The 25171-nt window shown below is 41.0% G+C and overlaps 1 protein-coding gene and 1 pseudogene across 1 annotated transcript; both read left to right on the top strand.

Moving 5' to 3' along the window:
• The first annotated feature begins 4881 nt into the window (after positions 1-4881).
• On the top strand, positions 4882-8397 carry LOC132108200 (guanylyl cyclase-activating protein 1-like). Its single transcript, XM_059514819.1, has 4 exons — positions 4882-5259; positions 6213-6362; positions 6893-6980; positions 7600-8397. The coding sequence occupies exons 1-4, from the start codon at positions 5065-5067 to the stop codon at positions 7743-7745; spliced, it is 579 nt and encodes a 192-aa protein (XP_059370802.1). The 5' UTR covers positions 4882-5064; the 3' UTR covers positions 7746-8397.
• A 15351-nt stretch (positions 8398-23748) lies between these two features.
• Positions 23749-24763, top strand: LOC132108481 (mid1-interacting protein 1-B-like; annotated as a pseudogene).
• Positions 24764-25171: the final 408 nt, after the last annotated feature.

Below are 25171 nucleotides of genomic sequence, written 5' to 3'. Positions count from 1 at the left end.
AATTAGATTCCACTGACAGAAGAAAATGCAGGACAAGGACCAGATGTCCATTTTTACTCTGCAGAGCCTCATCCACAGCTCGCTGATGGAGCTCAGATAAAACATGTTTTGGAGGATTATTCTGAATCAAGTTCAAAACTTTAAACCGTGATCTTTGTTTGGGGATATCATCAAAAAAAAGAGAGAGGTGCACATATACAGGTCCTTCTCAAAAAATTGATAAAAGTTCATTATTTTCCATAATGTAATGATAAAAATTAAACTTTCATATATTTTAGATTCATTGCACACCAACTGAAATATTTCAGGTCTTTTATTGTTTTAATACTGATGATTTTGGCATACAGCTCATGAAAACCCAAAATGCCCGTCTCAAAAAATTAGCTTATTTCATCCGACCAATAAAAGAAAATTGTTTTAATACAAAAAAAGTCAACCTTCAAATAATTATGTTCAGTTATGCACTCAATACTTGGTCGGGAATCCTTTTGCAGAAATGACTGCTTCAATGCGGCGTGGCATGGAGGCAATCAGCCTGTGGCACTGCTGAGGTGTTATGGAGGCCCAGGATGCTTTGATAGCGGCCTTAAGCTCATCCAGAGTGTTGGGTCTTGCGTCTCTCAACTTTCTCTTCACAATATCCCACAGATTCTCTATGGGGTTCAGGTCAGGAGAGTTGGCAGGCCAATTGAGCACAGTAATGCCATGGTCAGTAAACCATTTACCAGTGGTTTCGGCACTGTGAGCAGGTGCCAGGTCGTGCTAAAAAAAGAAATCTTCAGCTCCATAAAACTTTTCAGCAGATGGAAGCATGAAGTGCTCCAAAATCTCCTGATAGCCAGCTGCATTGACCCTGCCCTTGATAAAACACAGTGGACCAACACCAGCAGCTGACATGGCACCCCAGACCATCACTGACTGTACGCTGGACTTCAGGCATTATGGCATTTCCTTCTCCCCAGTCTTCCTCCAGACTCTGGCACCTTGATTTCCGAATGACATGCAAAATTTGCTTTCATCCAAAAAAAGTACTTTGGACCACTGAGCAACAGTCCAGTGCTGCTTCTCTGTAGCCCATTTCCTGCACACGCCTGTGCACGGTGGCTCTGGATGTTTCTACTCCAGACTCAGTCCACTGCTTCCGCAGGTCCCCCAAGGTCTGGAATCGGTCCTTCTCCACAATCTTCCTCAGGGTCCGGTCACCTCTTCTCGTTGTGCAGTGTTTTTTGCCACACTTTTTCCTTCCCACAGACTTCCCACTGAGGTGCGTTGATACAGCACTCTGGGAACAGCCTATTCGTTCAGAAATTTCTTTCTGTGTCTTACCCTCTCGCTTGAGGGTGTCAATGATGGACAGCACTCAGGTCGGCAGTCTTACCCATGATTGCGGTTTTGAGTAATGAACCAGGCTGGGAGTTTTTAAAAGCCTCAGGAATCTTTTGCAGGTGTTTAGAGTTAATTAGTTGATTCAGATGATTAGGTTAATAGCTCGTTTAGAGAACCTTTTCATGACATGAAGAAAACTAAAATAACAACTTTATTCAACAATTTGTTTCCTCTGTATCTCTCCACAGCACTATTTTGGAGAATATGAGCTGAACACAGGCAGCTTACACTTTTCTGTTTTAGCCGCGACACAACAAGGATATGTTTTCTATGTGTATTTACGCTTTGATTTGGCGAAAACAGCACATCTGTGCAGCATGACTGAAACAGAAGAGTGTTCTTGTCGCTTTATAATGTTACAGTTGAACCAATGAAAACCCACAAGACACGTTCATTATCAAGCACATGTATGAGAATGAATATGTACTTCAGACTTTTCATGTGGAAGTCATCTTTAAAGCGTCTCGAGACCTAAACAGTCACCTCAAATTTTGGATACATGAAACCAGGTTAAGTTAATAAACATTTCTATTACATTTTTTGATCGATTATATCGCAAATACTCTGTTCTGTCTATCTAAAATGGCGAAACTCCGTCACATTAAAGCCAAGCTACAACTCGATCACTTCTCGCATTCTTTGTTTTATAATTGTTCATATTTAATCTGTTAAACTGACACTCATTGTAATGAATTAGCCACCAGCTATCAGTATTGTTGTCAAGCAATCACATAATCGTATATTAATATCAGATTTTGTTTCGGTACATTCCTAGTGTTCACTCTGCATGAGTTTGTTTCCTGTGTCCTGTAGGGGGCGGTACTGCTCTTTTGCAGCCTTAGTTTTGTGTTTAGTATCTGGTGCCAGTGGTTACTCAACCCAATCTCTGCTACATCCACGTAACTACATCACTTTAATTTGCTGTTTAACAGATTCACTTTTGTGCCGTTGATAAACCTTTTTATTATAGATAAAATTTACCCCTTCCACTAATAATATCATCTATTAAAAATATTACACTATACAGATGACACCGCTAAAGCTTCTTTATAACAACATAGGCAAAAATTATTTCATCATGCCAACCAAGCAATGATCTGTTACTAAACAATTTAACCCATAATGACTGAGTGTGTATGTTGAACATTTTGTAAAGTAAAAGTCTTAATTAAATTGAGATAATGAGAATTAAAACAGGAGATTTAATTCAGTAATCAGCATACTTCTGCTTAAATCAGATTGATGAGGGTGGCATGATTTGGCCATGCCATCTGTCCAATTAATCAACTTTACCTCTTACTTACTCCTGTTTTTATAAATAGAACATCCTGAGCAAATGGCTTCCAGTGAAATTTTTTCAACAAAAAGTATGTATAAATAGTAACTGTTTCCAATCAGTCACATTTTTGTTTACTGTATACTGTTTGTTTTTTAAAAAATGTTCAACATTAAAACTGTTTTTGTAAACTAAAATTGTAAAAAAATAATAGATTTTTATATAAATTAAAATATCAAATGAGAAACATTTAACCAATAAATACTTAAATAAAAATACTGCAAAATTAGCAATATTACAGAATGTTCTATATTTAGCATCAATTGATATCATTTTATTTGGTTGTATATTGCAGGGGATGTTATTTAAGAAGTCCCAAGAATCTCAAAAGAATTAATTTAATCTGTTTTGGAAATAGTTAATAGTCTGAAGCCAGATTTACTATAACGGGAAACTGATCTTTGATAGTCTGATTGATTTATCCTCTGCATTTAATCTCAGTGAGGTTGCACTTTTGTTCCTGAATGGATCATGCACATGCCAGTGAAAGCTCATGCAGATCAGAGATCAGGGTTGCAGATGGGTCAGCTGTGTTGGATAAACATGACACTTGGGGTTGAGTTAGAAATGAATCTTTAGCTTTGGCTAAAAAGGGTTAAATGCCAATGAAATATACCTTTTAATTAATTAATTTTTATTTTTATTTTTACTAGTTTTAATCACAGCTACTGACATGCAGTATTAAATAATAACATTTATTGTCTGTAAAATGTCATTATTTAAAAAAAACTTGACAATTGTGTCAAATATTATGAAAACAATTAAGCTGTAATTTTGTCAAGTTTTGCAAAAAGTTTATTTTTCTTTTGTGTACTTTAAAACATGCTAACATAACATTATATATATATATATATATATATATATATATATATATATATATATATATATATATATATATATATATATATATATATATATATATATATATATATATATATATATATATATATACAGTACAGACCAAAAGTTTGGACACACCTTCTCATTCAAAGAGTTTTCTTTATTTTCATGACTATGAAAATTGTAAAGTCACACTGAAGGCATCAAGGGCTATTTGATCAAGAAGGAGAGTGATGGGGTGCTGCGCCAGATGACCTGGCCTCCACAGTCACCGGACCTGAACCCAATCGAGATGGTTTAGGGGTGAGCTGGACCGCAGACAGAAGGCAAAAGGACCAACAAGTGCTAAGCATCTCTCGGGGAACTCCTTCAAGACTGTTGGAAGACCATTTCAGGTGACTACCTCTTGAAGCTCATCAAGAGAATGCCAAGAGTGTGCAAAGCAGTAATCAAAGCAAAAGGTGGCTACTTTGAAGAACCTACAATATGACATTTTCAGTTGTTTCACACTTTTTTGTTATGTATATAATTCCATATATAATTCCACATGTGTTAATTCATAGTTTTGATGCCTTCAGTGTGAATCTACAATTTTCATAGTCTCTTTGAATGAAAAGGTGTGTCCAAACTTTTGGTCTGTACTGTATATATATATATATATATATATATATATATATAAATGTTAAAACGGAACAATCTGTCTGATCATTCAGAGATTTAATTGCACACCTCTTCTCAACAAATTATAATTGAAGTCTGAAGCACAAATGGGGCAGGATGAGTTCACAGAAATGTCAAACTCTAAATGCAAACAATGATAATATTACCATGCACTTGCCTTAATTACTTACTAGACAGCGATTTAGGAGAGCCCAGCTATATTTGGCCCCTTGATACAGATTGTATCTCTTGATACAGTTTTAACTATTACTTAAAATATCCTTCGCCCTAGTTACGTTCCACATTGACCTTTGCTGGACTCAAAAATAGCCTTCTTTAAAGGGTTTCCCTTGACAAGAACTCTGCATCCCAAGAAATCCCACAAAAAAACAAAACAAAATCACCCCGGGCGGGGTTTTCTCAGAGATGCCAAGAACATTTAAGCTTATTGGCCAGATCTTGACCTTTCCATGGAAAGTGATTTATCATTCTACGCTAAGCCCTTGCAGACAAGGTCAGGAAGTTCAGGAACACTGCGAATCATGACCTCCAAAGGGGGAGGGGTAAGTCCATCTGGAGACTTTCCGGTTTCCCTCTTTGACAGCCATAGATGTCCTTTAGTTCTTGGAAGATTTCAACAGTTATCCAATTAAAGTGTTATCTCTCCTTTTAGTTGTCTAGTCTATAGGGCTTTAGACTCTGTGCCGTCATCAACAGTCAATCCTGGACTGGAGCAGCAAACTGTTCACAGCTCATACTCAGTAAACTGCAGCTACTGTTGGACTTCTGGATCTGACAGACCAATTCTACATTTCATTTAGAAAGAGGCTTTCTGAGGAGGTATGGGTGCCCACGGATCCAGCCTGGATGAAGTCTTGGCTGAGGACATGCACCACTGGTACAACAAGTTCATGAGGGAATCGCCATCAGGTCTCATCACGCTCTTCGAACTGAAGACCATGCTGCAGATGCAGGGGATGACTGAGGAAGCCAACAGCTATGTGGATCAAGTCTTCTTCACCTTTGACATGGATGGGGTGAGAGAAATGTGTGAATGGAACATTTATGGATATTATGAAGATTGGTCATTTAGTTGATCTTAAAAGTTGCGTATTAGACCATTGACCTGGACACACAGAGTGAGTGGTGGAATATTTTGCTAATAAAATGATTGTGCCAGAAAAATGGTGTGAGAACTTTATTACGTCTGGTCTGTCAGTATTATCGCAGTTATCTTTTATCACGTTTTATGCTTACGCAGTAAGGTGCTTTAGGCGTTTTCAGACATGTGGATACGTTTAGTGTGGGTTAGCATCTATTAAAAATAAAGGCCATATTTAGTTTTTTAAGCATATTTAGTTGTGCATGATGCAAATGTCATCATTAGCAATGAAGGTGTAGGGTCAACATCTTTTGTTGGTCCTGGATCAACATTATTGTCCAAAAACCTACCCCAAAACTAACCAATAATTTTTTCCATAAAATCAGTGTGAAATGATAGCTGAATAACAAGGGTGTAGAAGCACCTCAGTTCTGATTGGTTAATTGGAATGTTGTTCCAGGATCGGTAAGGGTGTTGATCCAGGAACATAATGTACTCTGTGAAGTGACTGTAGGGGCTTAGTCAGATTTTTCTAACCATGTGCACAATGTATGCTCAGATCGCATATGTGCCACTTTTTGATAAGAAAAATGGTCAACATAAGTTTGATTCAAGTACTTTTTGAAACCTGCTGGTACAAGTGCAATTACATTTTTATTAATAAAATGTTATTGCTTGCGGATGGTGTGCATGGACATAGACTATGCTGGTGACCCTGTATTTTTTAAACTCAAGATCCCTGCATTCTGTTCTGTTTTTATTGTGCTCTAATTGTTCGGTGTAAGAATGCATCCTACTTGAAAGGCCCTTTTAAAATTAATGTTATAATTTGTATATATTATATATTCATATATATTTTTTTCTTTTTCCTGTTTTTTTCTTCCACAGGATGGCTATATAGATTTTGTAGAATACATTGCAGCTGTAAGTCTTCTACTGAAAGGAGAGATAAACCAGAAGCTGAAGTGGTACTTCAAACTCTTTGATCAGGACGGAAACGGCAAGATTGACAGAGATGAAATGGAGACCATATTCAAAGTAATATATCCTTTTTTTCTTTATTCATTGTTTCCTCTTGTGTACGATCACTGGTCCAGACTACAGTTCAGTTTTAAAGGTGCACTCAATCATATCATCTCATAATAGCTATGTTTTTCAGTTACATGCCATAGTAGAAATTCACATATATCACATTTATTCTTCAAGCAAAAGTTTCCAGTATTATGGAGATAAACCAAGTAGTATTTAACTGATTTTGTGGTCACAACATGAAAACCTCCATGAGGCAACCCACTCCATATAGAATAAAATATTTGGATTCAAACTTGATATGACTCTTCTCATGAGGACCTACATCATTTAAAAAAATATTTTTCACACTTTCTATTATTTCTTCTTGTGAAAAACTGATGAATGACTTTGTATCTTTAAATAGAATATTATAGTAGCAACTTAAGAAAAAGTATTTTGTATTTGTATGCATTCCAAGACAGTGATTTTTATTGTACTGTGTCAGTAAGACGATGTTGGTAAAGGAATAAATATTATTATTTTTCATCTTTGCGCAGGCCATCCAGGACATTACCCGGAGTTATGACATCCCTCCAGATGATATTGTGTCTCTGATCTATGAGAGGATTGATGTCAACAATGAAGGTGAGAGCTTCTAGATCATATTAACCTGCAACATAATATTTCAACTGGAATATTTTATTTGGAAAAATGTACATAACATTAATTCCTCCTGTTGTCCACTGTATTGTTTACTGTGCTTTATGCTCAAAGTGACAACTGTGTTGCATTCTACGAGTCTTTTCTGTTCAGGATTAAACCTGCAAGCTTTGTATAGTATAATCAGCCCCAATCTAAAACCATTAGGCTAACACCACTACTGCAATTAACAAGGGTCAAGGTTTAGATTTTTTTTATAGAACTAGGAAAAGAACAAGGTTATGTATTAAAATTAATATTTATTACAGCATCCATATACAGAGAACAAATTCCTGTGGTAAGATGTTAGGTCAGTCTACATCAATATAATAATAAAAATAAACAATAATATAACCAATTACATTTTGGAATCATATTGTGCGTGTCTAGATCATTCTGTTATTTTTCTTTTCTTCATGTTACATTAATCTGTTCAATATTATGTTTGCATTTTTATTTAGTATATTTAATAACTATATAATTAATTTTTTCTTATTTTAATTTTGTGTTCAAATCTGACCTGGAAAGGATTCACTCTTATAATCGAATGCCTAAACTTTTGCAGGTGAGTTGACGTTGGAGGAGTTCATCACAGGGGCTAAAGAACATCCTGATATCATGGAGATGCTCACCAAGATGATGGACCTCACCCATGTCCTGGAGATCATAGTCAATGGGCAGAAAAAGAAAGGAGTGACTGCCAGTGTTTGATGCTTTGCACAATAAATGGATCCCATTCTGATTTAAGATGATCAGCTGTGTGGTTTAAAAGCATAAACCAGACCTAATAGATGCTAGCAGCATCTCAGAGGTGAACACAAGTGATCATCATTTGTGATTGTCTTTCATACACTTTCTCTCTGTCTTTGTGCCTCCAGATGTTAGCGGAGCTCTCACTTACCCTTCTTCTTTTAACTGAATCACTTCTGCAAGTCTGAAAATGTCATTCTTGCAGGCAGAAATGACACAAGAGGAGATGAATCCATGGTGTAATGGATTGTTTGTCCTATTTGCTGGCGTGTGAAGCACGTTCTTAGCAATGAATGTGCTCTATGATCTGCTGCATGTATAGTGACCCTAAAATGTGTATGGACATTTTAGCCTTAGTTAGGATGTATCAATGTCTAATAAATTATTAACAGGACATTAATATGATTAATACTTTGTAAGTGTCCAAATACAGTTCAGGGGACAATGTGTAGGGAGGGTCCAGTGTCATAAATAATTGTACAGTTTTTCTATTGCTGTATGTAATCTTCATTTTGACTTTTGACATTTTGTGCTAAATTATTTAGATATCTCTACAGTTCTGTTGTTCTAACTTGTAACCAATGCCTTACATAAATAAATGCAGTATGCTGCACATTTGGACTGTCTTTCCTGTCTGACTATTACCATTACTTTTACTCAGAGAAGAGTTTTACAAGTTTAAAAACTTTGACTTAATAAATAAATGATTCTTTAAAAAATTTATTTTATTCAAATCATGAATTATATTTTTAAGTGAACAAAAGCAAAAAAAAAAAAAAAAAAAAGCTGAATCCATTCCCATATTGTCTGGTCCTGGTCCTGTCATGAAAATGGGAAAGGTAAAAGAAAAGAAAAAAAACTGTAACTTATTCATGTGTTACAGTATGGCCTATTAGGCCTGGCTTCTTTTTTCGAAACAAAAAGTCTGACTTGCACTTACCCATTCAATAGAGAATGGTGACTTTTACTTTTAATTCTTTAAGCGGATGCAAATCTGTGGTAAAATAATCGTATGCATCTCATATTTCTATTGTCCTTGTCAGCAAGGTCACCATGGGATTTTTGATGTTATTTGCAATAAATGCGACAGGATTGCTGTAATATTGTGAGATAGTAGCAACTGTTTGTAGTTGTGGTGGGCCTATTTGGGAGAATATATAGTGCAATTTTTCACCCCCAGTCTTTCCCTGGTCATACATACAAAAAATGTATATACGGTAATATATCAATAAACATGGTGGACTGTTTTATTTAATTCAAATATTGTTTGAAATTTACTATAGGCATACTTCTAGGTCAAATGAGTGCATTACCGCCACCTATCTCTCAAGTGTACCATTGACACTCTATCTACAATCTCAATTAGGAGTGTCAATGGTCCACTTGAGAGATAGGTGGCGGTAATGCACTTATAAGTCTGCGATCTGCCACAAAGCAAGAAGAAGAAGAATTTTTCAAATGCCTGCTGCTGTGAACGTGCATTCACTAGAGTTCTAACAGTTCAAAAAACAGAAAAACTATATAAATACTGTTCAGTTTCTTGCACAGACGTGTCGCTTCCATTATGAGTGCGCATACCGACGCCTACATTGGAAATAACAACCATGAGCGCGCAAAAGATGCGATATGTGAACGGCCCCTAAAGTAGCTGTCTGTGGGAAAGAGGTAAGCATAGCTGCTCCTTGTGGGTTCATGGCAGGCTTGGGTGCTATCTCTTGGGACAAGGCAGCATGGGGTGCTCCATGCTGGAAAAAGGTGTGCTTGGGTGCTCCTTCTGGAGACCTGGCAGGAGTGAATGGTTCCTGTTGAAAAAGGCATCTCATAGAGGGAAAATAAAGATATATTGCATTTATAATTTCAAGATGAATGATCTATGAACTTAACGATGGACAATGAAATTTAACAGGATTTTACAAAGAGGATTCAGAAAATATAGTAGCTTAGTTAAAGGCAGTGTTTCATCTTTTGAATAAATCTAAGAGTTAAGTTGAGAGACTAGATGATAAGCCGATGCTCCTGATACTCCTGTTGAGGCTCTGGGCTCTAATTCCATACGCCATTTCTTTAGTGGAGGTGGCCAAAACAGACCTTCATTATCCGTTTGAAGGAACAGACATTATCATCTAACACTGGACAGGTTTAATAAGTACCTCTTGAATCATCTGTGCTTCATGGGCATGGCCTCTTATTCCTACTGGATTGGGAACTTTGTTCCTCTTGCAAAGAGGCATGCATGGACGCTACTTGAGGGGAGAAGTTGGGTTTGGGTGCTCCATGTAGGAAAGAGGTCTGCACAAGTGGTCTCTGGTAGACAGACATTCACAAGTGCTCCTTGTGGGGAACTGATGAGCATGGGTGCTCTTTGATAGGTCCCAAAGAGCATGGGTGATTCCAGTGGGGAACCTCTCTGAACAGGTGCCAAGATGGCATGCTTCCTCCACAGATTGGGTTCTTTGTGTGCAGAAGATGTGTGAGGCTTCTGCTGCTTCCACTTTATTTTCTGTTGGGAACCAGCAGGTATGAATGTTCCTTTTGGGAACCAGGCTCCCTGTGGAAAAGAAGTTTGAGGCTTGAATCCACTTTCTTTCCTGTTGGAAGCAAGCAGGGATTGGTGCTCCTTGAGGGAACCTGGTTCCCTGGTAAGAGTCTTGAGACTTCATCTGCCTCCACTTTTCTTTTTGTGGGGGCCTGGTGTGTACAGGTTTCAATTTCAGTTTATTTATTTAAATGGGACAGTGCATATTCATGAACTTACAATCAAAGTTGAACATAAATACGCCGGATTTAGCACAATGCTAATTTCTATCCGTAGTCCCAAACATAAACAAATACAAACCAAAAAACAAACAGACAATATACATATCAACAAATATACATATATAGCTAAATAAACAATAAAAGTTCCTATACCTTATTGTACTTATTGTAATATTAATTTAAAATGCATAAATGCCTGTACATAGACATCCCAAAGTGCTTATTATAAATATATAAATAAAACTACCTATCAATTTTTACCTGCATACTTAATGATTACATTTTTGATTATTATTCAGCCATCTTTTAAGATGTTTCTTAAATGAAACAAAAGTGGGGCTCTCTCTAATTACCGTTGGTATACTATTCCAATTTGTGCAGCTTTTAATAGAGAGGACATTTTGTGCAAACAAAGATTTTCTAAATAGAACTTCACAATCCCCCCGGTTAAATTATCTAGTCTTCATCTCGCTATTTCTCTTTTTGATAAAATCACCCAGGGGTGGTGGGGGCGATTCCATTCATTGATTTATAAATAAGACAGCTATTTTTAAAAATTTTAAGATTTTCAAAATTTAGTAGTTGATACTTCTCAAGAATTAGACAAAGGTGAAATGACTGTGGTTTCCTGTCAAATATCTTGACTGCTTTTTTATATAGTTGAACAATGGGTTTTAATGCAATAACTCCAGCAAAAGACCAAACTGTGAAGAAGTATTCAATATGGGAAAAAACCATACAATGAAGATATGATTTAGCAGCCTCGGTTGTAATGTAAGATCTGATTTGTTTGTAATTTTGTAGATTACATTTTATGGTATTAGATACCTTTTGTATGTGTTTTTTGAAAGTGAGGTTTGAATCTAGTATAACCCCAAGATACTTGAACTGGGCTACCAACTCCAATTCCTCCCCTCCCAAAAACACAGAAGATCTACTTCTTGTTGGAAGTTGTTCAATGAGTTTATTACAGTCAGTTTTTAAAATATTTGGCTTCACATGTTTTTTTTTTTTTGTAAACATCATCACAACGGTCTTTTTAGTATTAAGAGTGAGACAAATTTGATTTAGCCAGTTTTGAACTTTAGTAAGTGAATTTGTAAGGTTTGTAGCTATTATCTTTTCAGATCACAGCGTCATCCGCATACATCTGCACATTACAGTCAGGACGAGCAGCTGGAAGATCATTAATGTACATTGAGAACAATAGAGGTCCGAGAATTGAGCCCTGCGCAACTCCAACATGATTGCTAATGGAAGGAGATTTAACCCCATCTATATTAACACGTTGTGTTCTGTTTGATAAATATGATTGAAACCATGATGTAGCATCTGTAGAAAAGTTAAAATGTGTGAGTTTGGTCAGCAGTACTTGATGGATTACTGTATCAAAAGCCTTTTTAAGGTCTAAAAATACAGCTCCTACACAAGGACTCTTATCCAATAAATACTTGATCTGTTCAATCAGAAAGCAATTCGCTGACTCAGTGGAATGATTGGGCCGGAAACCGAACTGCATTCGATGCAGTGGGGTAAAACCTTTATCCAGATGTTCAATAAGTTGTTTTGCTATCCACTTTTCAGCCACTTTAGAAATTATTGGCAGGATGCTAATTGGCCAATAGTTGGCGACCTGTGTTTTTGATCCTGATTTAAAGATGGGTGTAATAATGGCCTCTTTCCAAGTTGCTGGAACTGCCCTTTGATTGATTGATTGATTAACCATAAGAGTAATAGGTTGTACCAAGGCATCGTTATGAGTTTTTAAAAAGTTATTGTCAATACCATGGACATCCATAGCTTTGGAGTTCTTGAGCGCAGCAATGATCTTTATTACCTCTGCCTCTGTTATGTTTTGTATCAAACCAGATTTCAGATATTGTTTAAGGTACTCCCTGTAGGACATAATGCCGAGGCTTCTGCTGCCTCCACTTTCCTCCCAGTCAGGAACCAGCAGGCATGGGTTCTCCCAGTGGGATCCAAGCCCTTTCTGCAAAAGAACTCTGAGGGTTTTGCTGTTTCAACTTTCTTCATTTCAGGTACCCAGCAGACACAGCTGCTCCATATAGGCTCCTTCAGGACCCTTCCGTGCACCAGTGCTGCTTGTGGAGACCTGGCACACCTGGGTGCTCCTTGTAGGTACCTGGCTCCCTGGGTCAAAAAGTTTTGTAGAGACTTTTGCTGCCTCCACTTTCCTCTCTTTGGGATCCTGTTGGGTACAGGTGCTCCCTGCATGAAAGAGGAGTGAGGTTTCTCCTGCCTAATTGTCATGATGGATAGGGCTCTTAGATGGTTGTAAGACAGATGATCCACAAAATAAATGATGCCAAGGTTGTGAAAAATTACTTGTGTGTGCAACAAACAATATGTGTGTCTTTGATACCTACAGTGAGAGATAAAGAGAGGGAAGAGATGAGATGAGTTATATATATATAGCTATATGGGCAAAAACAATTTTGTGTGACTTCAAACTCATCAAATCCACTTTGTTAATTTTTGGAATGTTCCTTACGCATTGAAACAACCACGTTCCTTAGCAACCACACACAGTTGTCAATAAACAGTACATGAGGAAAAAAAAAAAAAACCTTTTGTTAGTGATGGGAGTCCTCTGTGCTTTTATTCTAATACTTTAATTAATATATAAATAAATAAAGTGAACATAATTATTTTTGTTACGTGTAAAACAATGAATTGTTTTTTTTTTATTAGTAATGGGGGCAGCTTTGGCCTAATGGTTAGAGAGTTGGACTTGTAACCCAAAGGTCGCAGGTTTGGGTCTTGGTGCTGGCAGGAGTTGGGGGGTTAATGAAAAGCGTTCTCTTCAACCCTCAATACCCATGGCTGAAGTGGCCTTGAACAATGCACTGAACCCCCAGTTGCTGGATATAGCTGCCCACTTCTCCAGGTGTGTGTTCTCTTCTCACTGCTGTGTGTGTGCTCTTGGATGGGTTAAATGCAGAGCACCAATTCTGAGTATGGGTAACCATACTTGGCAAATGTCATGACTTTCATTTCACTAATACATGATGTGTGTACAATTTAAAAGTGACAGTGAAGTACAAACCACCCGATTTAATCATTAGCTCTAACACATTATAACATCTATGTTATTATTTATTATTGTTGTGATTTTGTGATTAGTGATTTTTTTTTGGTCTCAAGCACGGTGTTTAAAACGCAAAGGACGGAGCTGACTATTTACATCAATGACAGACTGCCATCTTGTGGCAAGTATTATTATTACTTTGCCTCTATTGTCCTCATTTGTAAATCACTTAGGATTAAAGTGTCTGCTAAATGTACTGTAATGTAATGAAAATTCCCACCACAGTGTCATCTCCACCACATCACACCATCATGTATAACAGCATTCTGTGATGGAAATGATGGTGACTGAACATTTGAGCATTTTGGAATATAAATGTTAGCTGACATTTTATGTATTCTAAATACACAAAATATAATATTTTCACATTTTTGAACAAACCGAAGCTTGGAAGTGATGCATAAAATATCCTGATCAAAAGTGATGTTTACCTTAATTCCTTATTTATTTATTTACAGACCACATGTGTCATATTTCAAATAAGCTCTTCACTGCACTGTTGTCTTCTTGGTAAGCAAATACGCTAACTTTCCAAACATGTATTCATTTTTTATTCATATTAAATATTTTCAATTCACAAAGTTTCTAAGCATTCTAAGCTTCTGTTGTACTGTATGAAGCAGAGTAGTGTTAAAATAATATGAATATTATATAAAATATTATATATTATTTTGTAATTGAACTTTACTGTTTGAAATTAACTTTAACTTCCAATGACAGAAGTCTGATTAAAGAAATATCATAACTCCATTTTGCGCACTTAGAAAAGATAAAGTTTAAGGATTTATTTAATCACAGACATTGTGCAAACTGTTATTTCCAAATATGAGTGATATTGTACAGTCTGGTTGCATCTGTAAATGTGCAATCACAGTTCAGAGTCAACACAAACAGGTCTGACCTTGAAGGTCATTGCACTCTAATTGATTAGAAATATACTTTTAAATCATATTTATCTTTCCATTTATAGCTTTCCAGTGCTGTAGAATCCTTGGCAAATAAAGCATGCACATTTAATGCAACATTGGTGGATATAACCACTTTAGTCAGGCTATCAGATGATACCTTCTTCAAGTATGATACAGTTTTGTCCCTTGAAGAGATCACGTTTGATTTGAGAAATATATCCCTTGTGGAAAACAAGTAGCATACACTGTAAAATGTTGTAACCTGCAACTGTTATTTTAAAAGAGCTATATTTCTACCTAATTTAACCCCTTACATTTTTGTTGGTATAAGTTTATGTACTGAGGTTGATTCAGTGGTGTTAAATAATATTTGAACAATATTTTAGACTTAATTAAACCACAGAGTAGTTTTAAAATGAGCACTTAAAAAAAAAGCTTAAGTGCAAACAGAATGTAATATTTTTGGACTTCTGAATGTGCTGATGAGCATTAAACTAAAATAGATTTTAATGCCATTTCTTATGTATTTAAATATTTGTTTCAATAAGGTTGCCATAAATTTAAAATAAATGTAATTTTATTAATAAGATTCGGGAGGAGCGCGTCAGATACTTAGCCTAACCAACACAGGTGGACCATAATCAAGTAATCAATCCCATAGTATAAAAATCGCTGACTTACCTCTATCCATTGACGGTTTATCAGCATTTTGGTCCGCACGCGTAGCACCATGTCCCAAAGCCGAGATTCCTCGTCCGAAGACTCATCCAGCTCTTCTCTAGCCCCATCACCGCAGCCAGTCGGCTACAAGGCCACCCCTTCCCGGCGTGGCAACCAAATCGAGCCCCAGGCTCCAACCCGCGGGCGCGTTACGACGCGAGCAGCCACTCGCCTACCAAGACGCCTAGGCCTACCTTCGCCGCCTCCGGCGAGAACCGCGGCCGTCTCCCCCGCGTCCTCCTACCGCTCGGCCAGGCCTACGATTCCGCCAATCGATAAATGGACGGTGTCGAGTCTGAGGCAGGCCCTGCCCAAAAATGACGTCATACCTTCAAGCAAGTTGAATAAATCCGAACTTTACGACTTGTATGCAAACTCTCTAAATAATAACATTTCTCCTCAGTCAACCCCAATTCCAAAGAAAGGAAAAAAGAAAGGAATACCCCAAAATATGCCTCAAAGCACTCCACCATCCTCCGCCGCAAGGCCTAGCTCCCAGCGGCTATCAAGCCGCAGCAAAAGGCCCTCAGCAAGCCTGGGCCGCGCCCCGATCCCCACCGCCGGGGTACCCGCTATGTCGGCTGGAGCCCAGCCTCCCACCGCGGCTCCAATCTCAACAGCACAGGGCGCTGAGGCTCAAGGAGGCTCCTGGCCGCCTCCTCCACCCATCTCAGCCCCATCGTACGGAACTTTTAATACCGTTCCCGCAGCCCAGGCAAGCGCTTGGCCGAACAGTTCGCCATATACAGCGCCGCCTCTCGCTTCTTCCAGCTTCGGGCCCGAGGCTCAAGCTAGCGCTTGGTCGAACTGGCTGTCTCACAATGCCCCGCCTCCCGCTCCTCCGAGCTCCGAGCCCGCCGCTCACGCTAACGTTTGGCCGATCTGGCCGCCTAACACAGCCCCGACTCTCGCCCATCCCAGCTTCGGGCCCGCGGCCCAAGCAAACGCCTGGCCATGCTGGCCGCCCAACACAGCCCCGCAACCCGCGTCTTTCAACTCCGGGCCCGCGGCTCAGGCAAGCGCTTGGCCGCAATCGCTGTCAAACACAGCCCCGCCCCCAGCCGTCGCCACCACCCTCCTCCAAGCGAAATCCCCCCACTCACTCTTCTCGGCTACACCGATGCCCGTCCCATCAAACGCTGTCGCCCTCGAACCTCCCCAAGTAACTCACAGCATCCGAGCACAGATATTAGCAGGTGCGGACGTAGACCTCTCGTCTCTCCTTTCTCTCCTGCCCACTACAGATTCAAACCGCCAAATTGATTGCGGGGATTTCTCAGTCACGCTAAAAAACCCAAATCCCCTTTCATCTCGATTACTCTCCTTCTCCGAATTCACCATTGCATTTAACCTTTTCACCAAGCTAATCTGCTCAGCCTTCCCCCACAGGCGACGCGAACTCAACGACTATTTATCGATAATAGCCGAACTCGCGTTGTCCTATGGAGGGGGGCACTTCTACACTTACCACAAGCTTTTTTCCGCTAAATGCGCTATCCGCATCGCTCAGTGGAACCAATGCCCTTATTGGGGAGCGATCGACTCCGACTTGCACAGCCGCGTATTCCTAGGCTGTAGGAGCATTTCGTGCGCAGTCTGCAGGTCCGTGGCTCACTTAACCACATCCTGCCCACAAATAAATCCGGACGCAACCCAGCACTCTGATACTCCCCCGGCAAAATCCACCAGCTACATCCCAAGATCAGCAACCTCGGCAAACTCACGTCTAGCCCAACCAGGAGCAGAAAGCACACAGATATGCATCGCTTTCAACAGCGGGAAAAGCATCAGACAACACTGCCGATACCTACACTCCTGCAAGTTCTGTGGCGGTGCTCACGCACGCATAGTTTGCCCCGTGTCTAAAGCCGTAAATAAAAAATCTAAAAATTACCTATCGACTCCTGTGAATATCTTTCGCATGACCATCGAACTAGCACACCATCCCGACAAAGAATTTACAAATTATCTCCTGTCTGGCCTCAGACACGGTTTTAACCCGGGCGTCGTCTGCGAGCTTTCCCAAAACACGGTCTGCCACAATCTCCAATCCGCCCTCGCAGAGCCCGACATAGTAGCTAACCTTATCAAAAAAGATCGGGCCCTTCAATAAACCCCCCTTCAAAATGTTCAGAGTCAGCCCAATCGGAGTGGCTACTAGGAAATTTTCAGGTAAGAAACGCTTAATAGTAGACCTGTCATCTCCGCACCAATCCACAGTCCCGAGTATCAATAGTTTGATACCCCTCTACGAATTTTCACTCAAATACCAAGACATAGATCAGGCAGTCGAACTGATAAAAATTGCGGGCCGAGGAGCCTGGCTAGCAAAAATAAACATCACCTCTGCTTTCAAAGTGATGCCTATCCATCCCGACTTCTGGCACCTGTTCGGGATAAGATGGCTCGAGAAATACTATTCTGCCATCCGGTTAACCTTCGGATGCAAAAGCAGTCCCAAAATTTTCGATATGCTATCCGAAGCCGTTTGCTGGATCCTTTCCAACAATTACGCAATCCCACACATTATCCACCTTTTAGACAACTTTCTGGTCATTTCATCGCCCAAGGCAATCCCAGCCGCCCATATCCTCACCGTCCAAAAAGTTTTTTCCGAGCTCGGGATTCCCATCACTCAGGAAAAAACCATGGGTCCCACCACAACCCTAGAGTTCTTCGGCATCAACCTTGACTCAGCTAAATTTCAGCTCTCCCTGCCAAAGGAAAAGATCGATAGAATAATCCTCGTCTCCTCCACCCTCCTCGACAGCCCAAGTTGTTCTAAACGCGATCTCCTTTCTCTGCTCGGGCATCTAAATTTCGCCATGTGCATAATTCCCCAAGGACGCCCATTCATCGCGCATCTCCTAACACTCGCATCATCAGTTCACGCGCTCGAGGACCTCATCCCCCTAACCCACGCATGCCGCGATGAACTTAAATTATGGATCCTGCTCCTTAGACAATGGAACGGGCTTTCTTTTTTTTATAATAATTTAATTTCGTCCCCCATCGACTTACAGCTGTTTACAGACGCAGCTCCCTCAATCGGTTTCGGAGGTTTCTACCAAGGCCGTTGGTTCGCGTCCACATGGCCCCCCCAGATGCAGGACTCGACCCAGTCCTCAGCTTTTTTCGAGCTCTACCCCCTCGTAGTAGCAGCCTTTCTGTGGGGAAACGAATGGACATCTAAAAGCATCTTAGTGCACTGCGACAACGAAGCCGTAGTTCAGTGCATAAACAAAGGCCGTTCTCACTCCCCCGCCCTCATGCCTCTCCTTAGACGTCTAATATGGATCGCAGCATGCGACCAATTTATAATTATCGCTAAGCACGTTCCAGGTACAGAAAACCAAATTGCTGACTCCCTGTCTCGTTTTCTGTTTCAGAAATTCAGGATGCTGGCTCCAGAAGCGGACCAATTCCCCACTCCGGTTCCTCACTATTCAGAAATAATATTCCCGTAACCCACCCTCTAAAACCACTCCTCGAAGCATCGCTCGACTCTATTCTCCAAGCAGTCTCTCCCAGAACCCTCCAGTCATACGTGACCGCGTGGAGATGCTTTAAATCATTTCACCTCACTCATAACATCCCTTTCCCTGATTTTTCCCTACTCTCCATAACCTCTTTCATCTCGTTCCTCAACTGCGCCAAGGGTCTTCAAGTCGGATCCATTAAAAGCTACCTGAGTGGAGTCCAGTTCTTTCACAAACTGATGACCGGCGCTCCCTCAGCCGAAATAAATAATTCACAAACCTCCCTCCTAATTAAAGGGATCCAGCGATCCCAGCCCACCCATCCAGACACCAGGAAACCCATAACGCTAGATATTCTCACAAAATGTATCCACACCCTCCGCACAAATTACCAACCCCTCAGCATCGCCCACACGCTCGACGCCATGTTCATCCTAGCTTTTTTCGGTTTTCTTAGGTGCTCGGAGCTTACGATCTCTTCAAAATTCAATCCAAAAATCAACCCCACCGTATCTGACCTAACCATCCTAGATGACGAAACAATCGCTTATTTAATCAAACAAAGCAAAACAGACCAAGCCAACAAAGGCCATTTTATATACATTTTCAATCTCCCCTCCCCAATCCAGCCTTACCAATCCATCCTCGCATTTTTTCACTGTAGGAATTCCCAGGCAAAGTCCCTGCACGAACCTCTATTCATCGACGAGTCTAAAAAACCAGTCACTCGTTTCTGGTTCCAGACACACCTCAAATGCGTCCTGCAATTATCAGGCATCCCAGCAAACAACTCCACCTATTCCTTTCGCATCGGGGCAGCAACTTCAGCAGCACAAAAAGGCCTCTCTAAACAGCAAATCCAAACTCTCGGTAGATGGTCCTCAGAAGCATACCAAAGTTACATCAGAACAAACCAGTTCCACATAAAGAAAGCCCACCAAACCCTCATCGGCCACATGTAAAAAAAAATATTATATATATATATATATATATATATATATATATATATATATATATATATATATATATATATATATATATATACCAGCCAGCGACACATTCTTATTGAATACCAACGAGGACATCGCGCAAAAAAAAAAAAAAAAAAAAATTCTATCATTTGTAATTAATACCGCCGATGCCAGCCGCAGACTGCCGGCCAGACAACCTTACCTTTTCGATCCTATGACCAGCGAGGCTTCTCTCTTCGATGACAGGAGCTCGAGCTCCCATCGAATGCCGACGAGAGCCTCGCGGCCAGACAACCTCACCTTTTCCATTCTGCGGCCAACAAGGCTTACCCGTCCGTTGCCTGAAGCTCACACTCCCTTCGGACGTAGGTAAAATCCCCTGGCTACCTGTTTTGCCATTCTGTCTTACGTACGGAGAGGTTTACCCATCCAATGCATGGAGTCAGGATTCCCATTGAATGTAGGTGAGAGCTAGACAACCTTACTTTTTCCGTCCTTTGGCCAGCGAGGCTTAACCGTTCGATTCCGGGAGCTAAGCTCCTGTCGGCCGAAGGTAAGAGCCTCCCGGCCGGACAACCTTTTACGTCTTTCAGCCAGAGAGGTTTACCCGTTCGATTCCTGGAGCTAAGCTCCTATCGGACGCCGGTCAGAGCCTCCTGGCTAGACAACCTGACCTTTTCCATCCTTGGCCAGCGAGGCTCACCCGTTCTATGAGAGTGCTCCCATCGGACGCTGGCGAGAGCCTCCTGGCCAGCCAACCACGACCATTCCACGTGGTCTAGGTTACAAAACCTACAAGCAAGCCGTTCGATGCCGCAGGCACCAAACACACAAATAAACCCTCCCTCCTTCCTACGGTCGCCAAGGCTTACCCGTCTCTTGTCGTGAGTAGCAAACTCCCATAAGACGCTGACGACAGCCTAACGACCACACAAACTTACCTTTTCCATCCTACGGCCTGCGAGGCTCACCCAGTAGTTTTGGGGAACAGGAAGTCCCCGTTGGATGCTGGCAAAAGCCTCCTGGCCACCTATCGTTACCTTTTCTGTCACACATCCGGAGAGGCTTACACGTTCGATGCGTGTGCTCCCTTCGGATGCCGGCGAGAGCCTCCCGGTTAGACTTGCTTTACGTTTCCACTCTACGGTCGGCGAGGCTTACCCGTTCGATGCGTGTGCTCCCTTCGGACGTCGGTAACAGTCTCTCCGCCACGCAACTTCCCTTTCCATTTGACGGTAGGCGAGGCTTATCCGTCCGACGATACGAGTCTCGTCCTCCCGCCAAATCCTGAAAAAAAATAAATAAATAAATTAAAAAAAATAATAATAATAACTCAGCTACCCTCACATCTTTTAACCCCGCCTGGCGAGGCTTACCCGTTCGATGTTCTGAGTCTAATGCCCCATCGGATGCCGCGAGAGACCTCCCAGTCGGGTTTTCCTTTCCACTCTCCCCGTCCGGCGAGGCTTACCCGTCTGATGCGTGCGCTCCCTTCAGACGTCTGGCGAGAGTTCTCCCGGGCGGGCCTATGCTTGCCGGCCGCAAGTGAGTCTCATCCATCTAATGCCGTGAGTCGGGATCTCCCATCAGATGTCGCCAGAGTCCTCCTTGTCGGCCAGCCCAAAGCTTTTTATCTGCCAAACCGAGAGGACCCAGACGTCCGTCATTCTGAGTCTCAATCTCCTGTCGGAGGCTTCATGGGCCCTCTCGGTCAGCACTAGGCCCTCCACCCACTGAATAGCAGGGGCTATCAGCCAGTAGGGCCCGTACGCCGACACCGTGACCTATTCCGGTCGAGGCAACTCGGGCACCACAACCACGCTGCTCCTCCTCATCGACCGGTAGGGCTCACCGTTCCAACGCCAAAAAGCTCCAGTTGAGCATCGGCCCGAGCCCTACCGACCGGGCGCCTACAACCACGTAGTTCACTAGCTACAGCCGGTAGGGCCTACTCTCCCAACGCCCAAGTCGCTCCCTCCGGAGTACGTAGGCCCTTCCAACCTGCCAATGAGACGACTTCTCAGAAACCAAATCAGCCCCCGCCAGTACTCTATGCTGGTATTCTCTAAACTGGCGGCTGTCCTCATGTTTATTTGCTTTTTGGGGGGTACTCTAGGTTCGGGCCATTCCCGAGCTCGGAGCCCTTCCCCGGACAGCACGCCAAAAACGCATTCCATACCTCAGCTAATTATATGTAAGCGTGAACTATTGAAATGTAATTTTATTAATAAGATTCGGGAGGAGCGCGTCAGATACTTAGCCTAACCAACACAAGTGGACCTTAATCAAGTAATCAATCCCATAGTATAAATATCGCTGACTTACCTCTATCCATTGACGGTTTATCAGCATCCCTCCTCCACCCCATCTCCTCACTTCAAGTTCACTTTATAAATAGACGGGGAAGGGGGGGTACTCTAGGTTCGGGCCATTCCCGAGCTCGGAGCCCTTCCCCGGACAGCACGCCAAATACGCATTCCATACCTCAGCTAATTATATGTAAGCGTGAACTATTGAAATGTAATTTTATTAATAAGATTCGGGAGGAGCGCGTCAGATACTTAGCCTAACCAACACAAGTGGACCTTAATCAAGTAATCAATCCCATAGTATAAATATCGCTGACTTACCTCTATCCATTGACAGTTTATCAGCATCCCTCCTCCACCGCATCTCCTCACTTCAAGTTCACTTTATAAATAGACGGGGAAGGGGGGGTACTCTAGGTTCGGGCCATTCCCGAGCTCGGAGCCCTTCCCCGGACAGCACGCCAAATACGCATTCCATACCTCAGCTAATTATATGTAAGCGTGAACTATTGAAATTACTTTAAAGGTAAGATCAAATAACAGTTACAGTTTTAGTATGACATTTTAAATGAAAATTTGTAATATTTTACTTAATTTTATTACAACTCGAATTCCGGAAAAGTTGGGACGTTTTTTAAATTTTAATAAAATGAAAACTAAAAGACTTTCAAATCACATGAGCCAAAATTTTATTCACAATAGAACATAGATAACATAGCAAATGTTTAAACTGAGAAAGTTTACAATTTTATCCACTTAATTAGCTCATTTAAAATTTAATGCCTGCTACAGGTCTCAAAAAAGTTGGCACGGGGGCAACAAATGGCTAAAAAAGCAAGCAGTTTTGAAAAGATTCAGCTGGGAGAACATCTAGTGATTAATTAAGTTAATTGGGACAAGGCCGGAGTAGCGGCTCTACTCTGAGCTCCTCCCGGGTGACTGAGCTTCTCACCCTATCTCTAAGGGATCGCCCAGCCACCCTGCGGAGAAAGCTCATTTCGGCCGCCTGTATCCGGGATCTTGTCCTTTCGGTCATGACCCAAAGCTCATGACCATAGGTGAGAGTAGGAACGTAGATTGACCGGTAAATCGAGAGCTTCGCCTTGCGGCTCAGCTCTTTCTTCACCACGACAGAACGGTACATCGACCGCATTACTGCAGAAGCTGCACCGATCCGTCTGTCAATCTCCCGTTCCATCCTTCCCTCACTCGTGAACAAGACCCCAAGATACTTAAACTCCTCCACTTGAGGCAGGAACTCTCCACCAACCTGAAGTGGGCAAGCCACCCTTTTCCGACTGAGGACCATGGCCTCGGATTTGGAGGTGCTGATTCTCATCCCAGCCGCTTCACACTTCACTTTTACTTTGTAATATGTTTATATTTGAGTATTATATCCTATTATAGTTTTTAGCTTTTATTTAATACTTTTTTAAATGTGATTCTCTCATTTAGTCATTAGTCTTTTTTTAATATCACTATTTAGGTTTAACTAATTTTTATTTCAGTTTTAGTATCATTTAATACAATTAAGCACTTTTTTTTTTTGGCTCATTTAAAACAATGAAGAACTCTTTCTTTCTTTCTTTCTACAAGGGATATGGTCTGATGTAAATCACCCGTCACGCTGTGAAGAAATAAGGGGTGTTTTATCTCAAGGGGGTGCTTTAACTGAACAAAACCAGATCAGGCCACTGTGTTGCATAACTGTCCCACACAGCCCCTGTCAGACACACTATAAAAAGAGCCTCTTTCTGCAGATCTTGCACTGCATCCAGGCTCCGTCTGCTACAGTACACCATCTAATCAAGAGACGCCGTCAGCCTGAAACCCACCTCGAGCAACCATGCAGTCTGCCGATGCCAAGCTCAGCCGATGCTCCCTGCTGCTGGCCCTGAGGCGCTACAGCACAGCAGTGCACAATATGGAGCAGACCATCCTGCTTCCCAGCCTCCTCAGAGACGTGCCGTACAACAACGATCCGGACTGTGAGGCTGCCGACCACAGCATGGACCTGTATGAGTACTATCTTCTGCTAAAGGCCATCAAGAACACGGTGGAGAGCGGCCTCGTCCCACATGACGACGCCAAGGCCAAGAGTCACGTCGCCCTGCACAAAGGCATGGAGCCCCTGCTGGAGGCCGAGCCCAAGACGCTTTCCATTTCCATTTGCGAGGCCTGTTCACGGTCATGGCAACACTCACGAAGAAGTCCCAGAACTTGACTGAGAAATATTTGGACATCATTGGCATCAGTCATTAGGATTTAGCACACCCAAAAATCCATGTTGGGTTAGGTTGCAATTACCTGGAATGCTGTTTACGTCTTTGTCACTACGTGACATGAAATAATATTAAAAATAATTTCCATTACATTTGGTTGCTTGTACTATTAGCTCGCATTCTGTGTAATGATCGAAAGTGAACAATTATAAATCACTTTGGAAATTTCTACATTTTAAAATGTATTTGCTTAACTTCAAATAATAGGGTTTGCAGTGTGTTATTTGTTTTTTAATGAACACAATTTTGTAAATTATATACACAAGATAACTGAAACGCTTTAAAGACTTTCACTTGATGCAATTGTACATAATGTACACATCGTACATTGTAAAAGAAATTCACAAAATGTCATTAAAAATTACCAGAATATGTGCTAGTGAAATCATCGAGATTTAAGCCAATAATGAAAGGCAACTGTTGTAATATTGCCAAATTACTATACATACATAGTGCTATTTTGGTATTATTTATATATTATCGATTTTATTACTATATTTTGAGTTGGTGTTTATTCTCATATTTTTAGTTTTCATTTTAATTTTGTTCCACTTTAGTATACTACTTAAATTTTATTTCAGTTTTAATTATTTCCAGTAAGTAATTTTAGTGCCACATCTTAAACCTATTTCGGTTAGCTGCCAAAGTAACATCTCTGGTTTTAATTGATCTTTTTATTGCTTTATCTATCATTTATTTCATTTCAGCTTTATTTTAATTAATAAAAATGCTTTTTTATATAGTGTTTGTTTACAATAATAACCTTGATGTACGCAGACACATAATACATGAAGTCCTGTAATAATATTACTTATATTGCTACTTTCACTAAATAATTCCGTTTTTAAATAC

The sequence above is a fragment of the Carassius carassius genome, chromosome 28 (assembly GCF_963082965.1).
Source record: "Carassius carassius chromosome 28, fCarCar2.1, whole genome shotgun sequence".
Lineage (NCBI taxonomy): Eukaryota > Metazoa > Chordata > Actinopteri > Cypriniformes > Cyprinidae > Carassius > Carassius carassius.
This window is presented reverse-complemented; position numbering and strand designations above follow the sequence as displayed.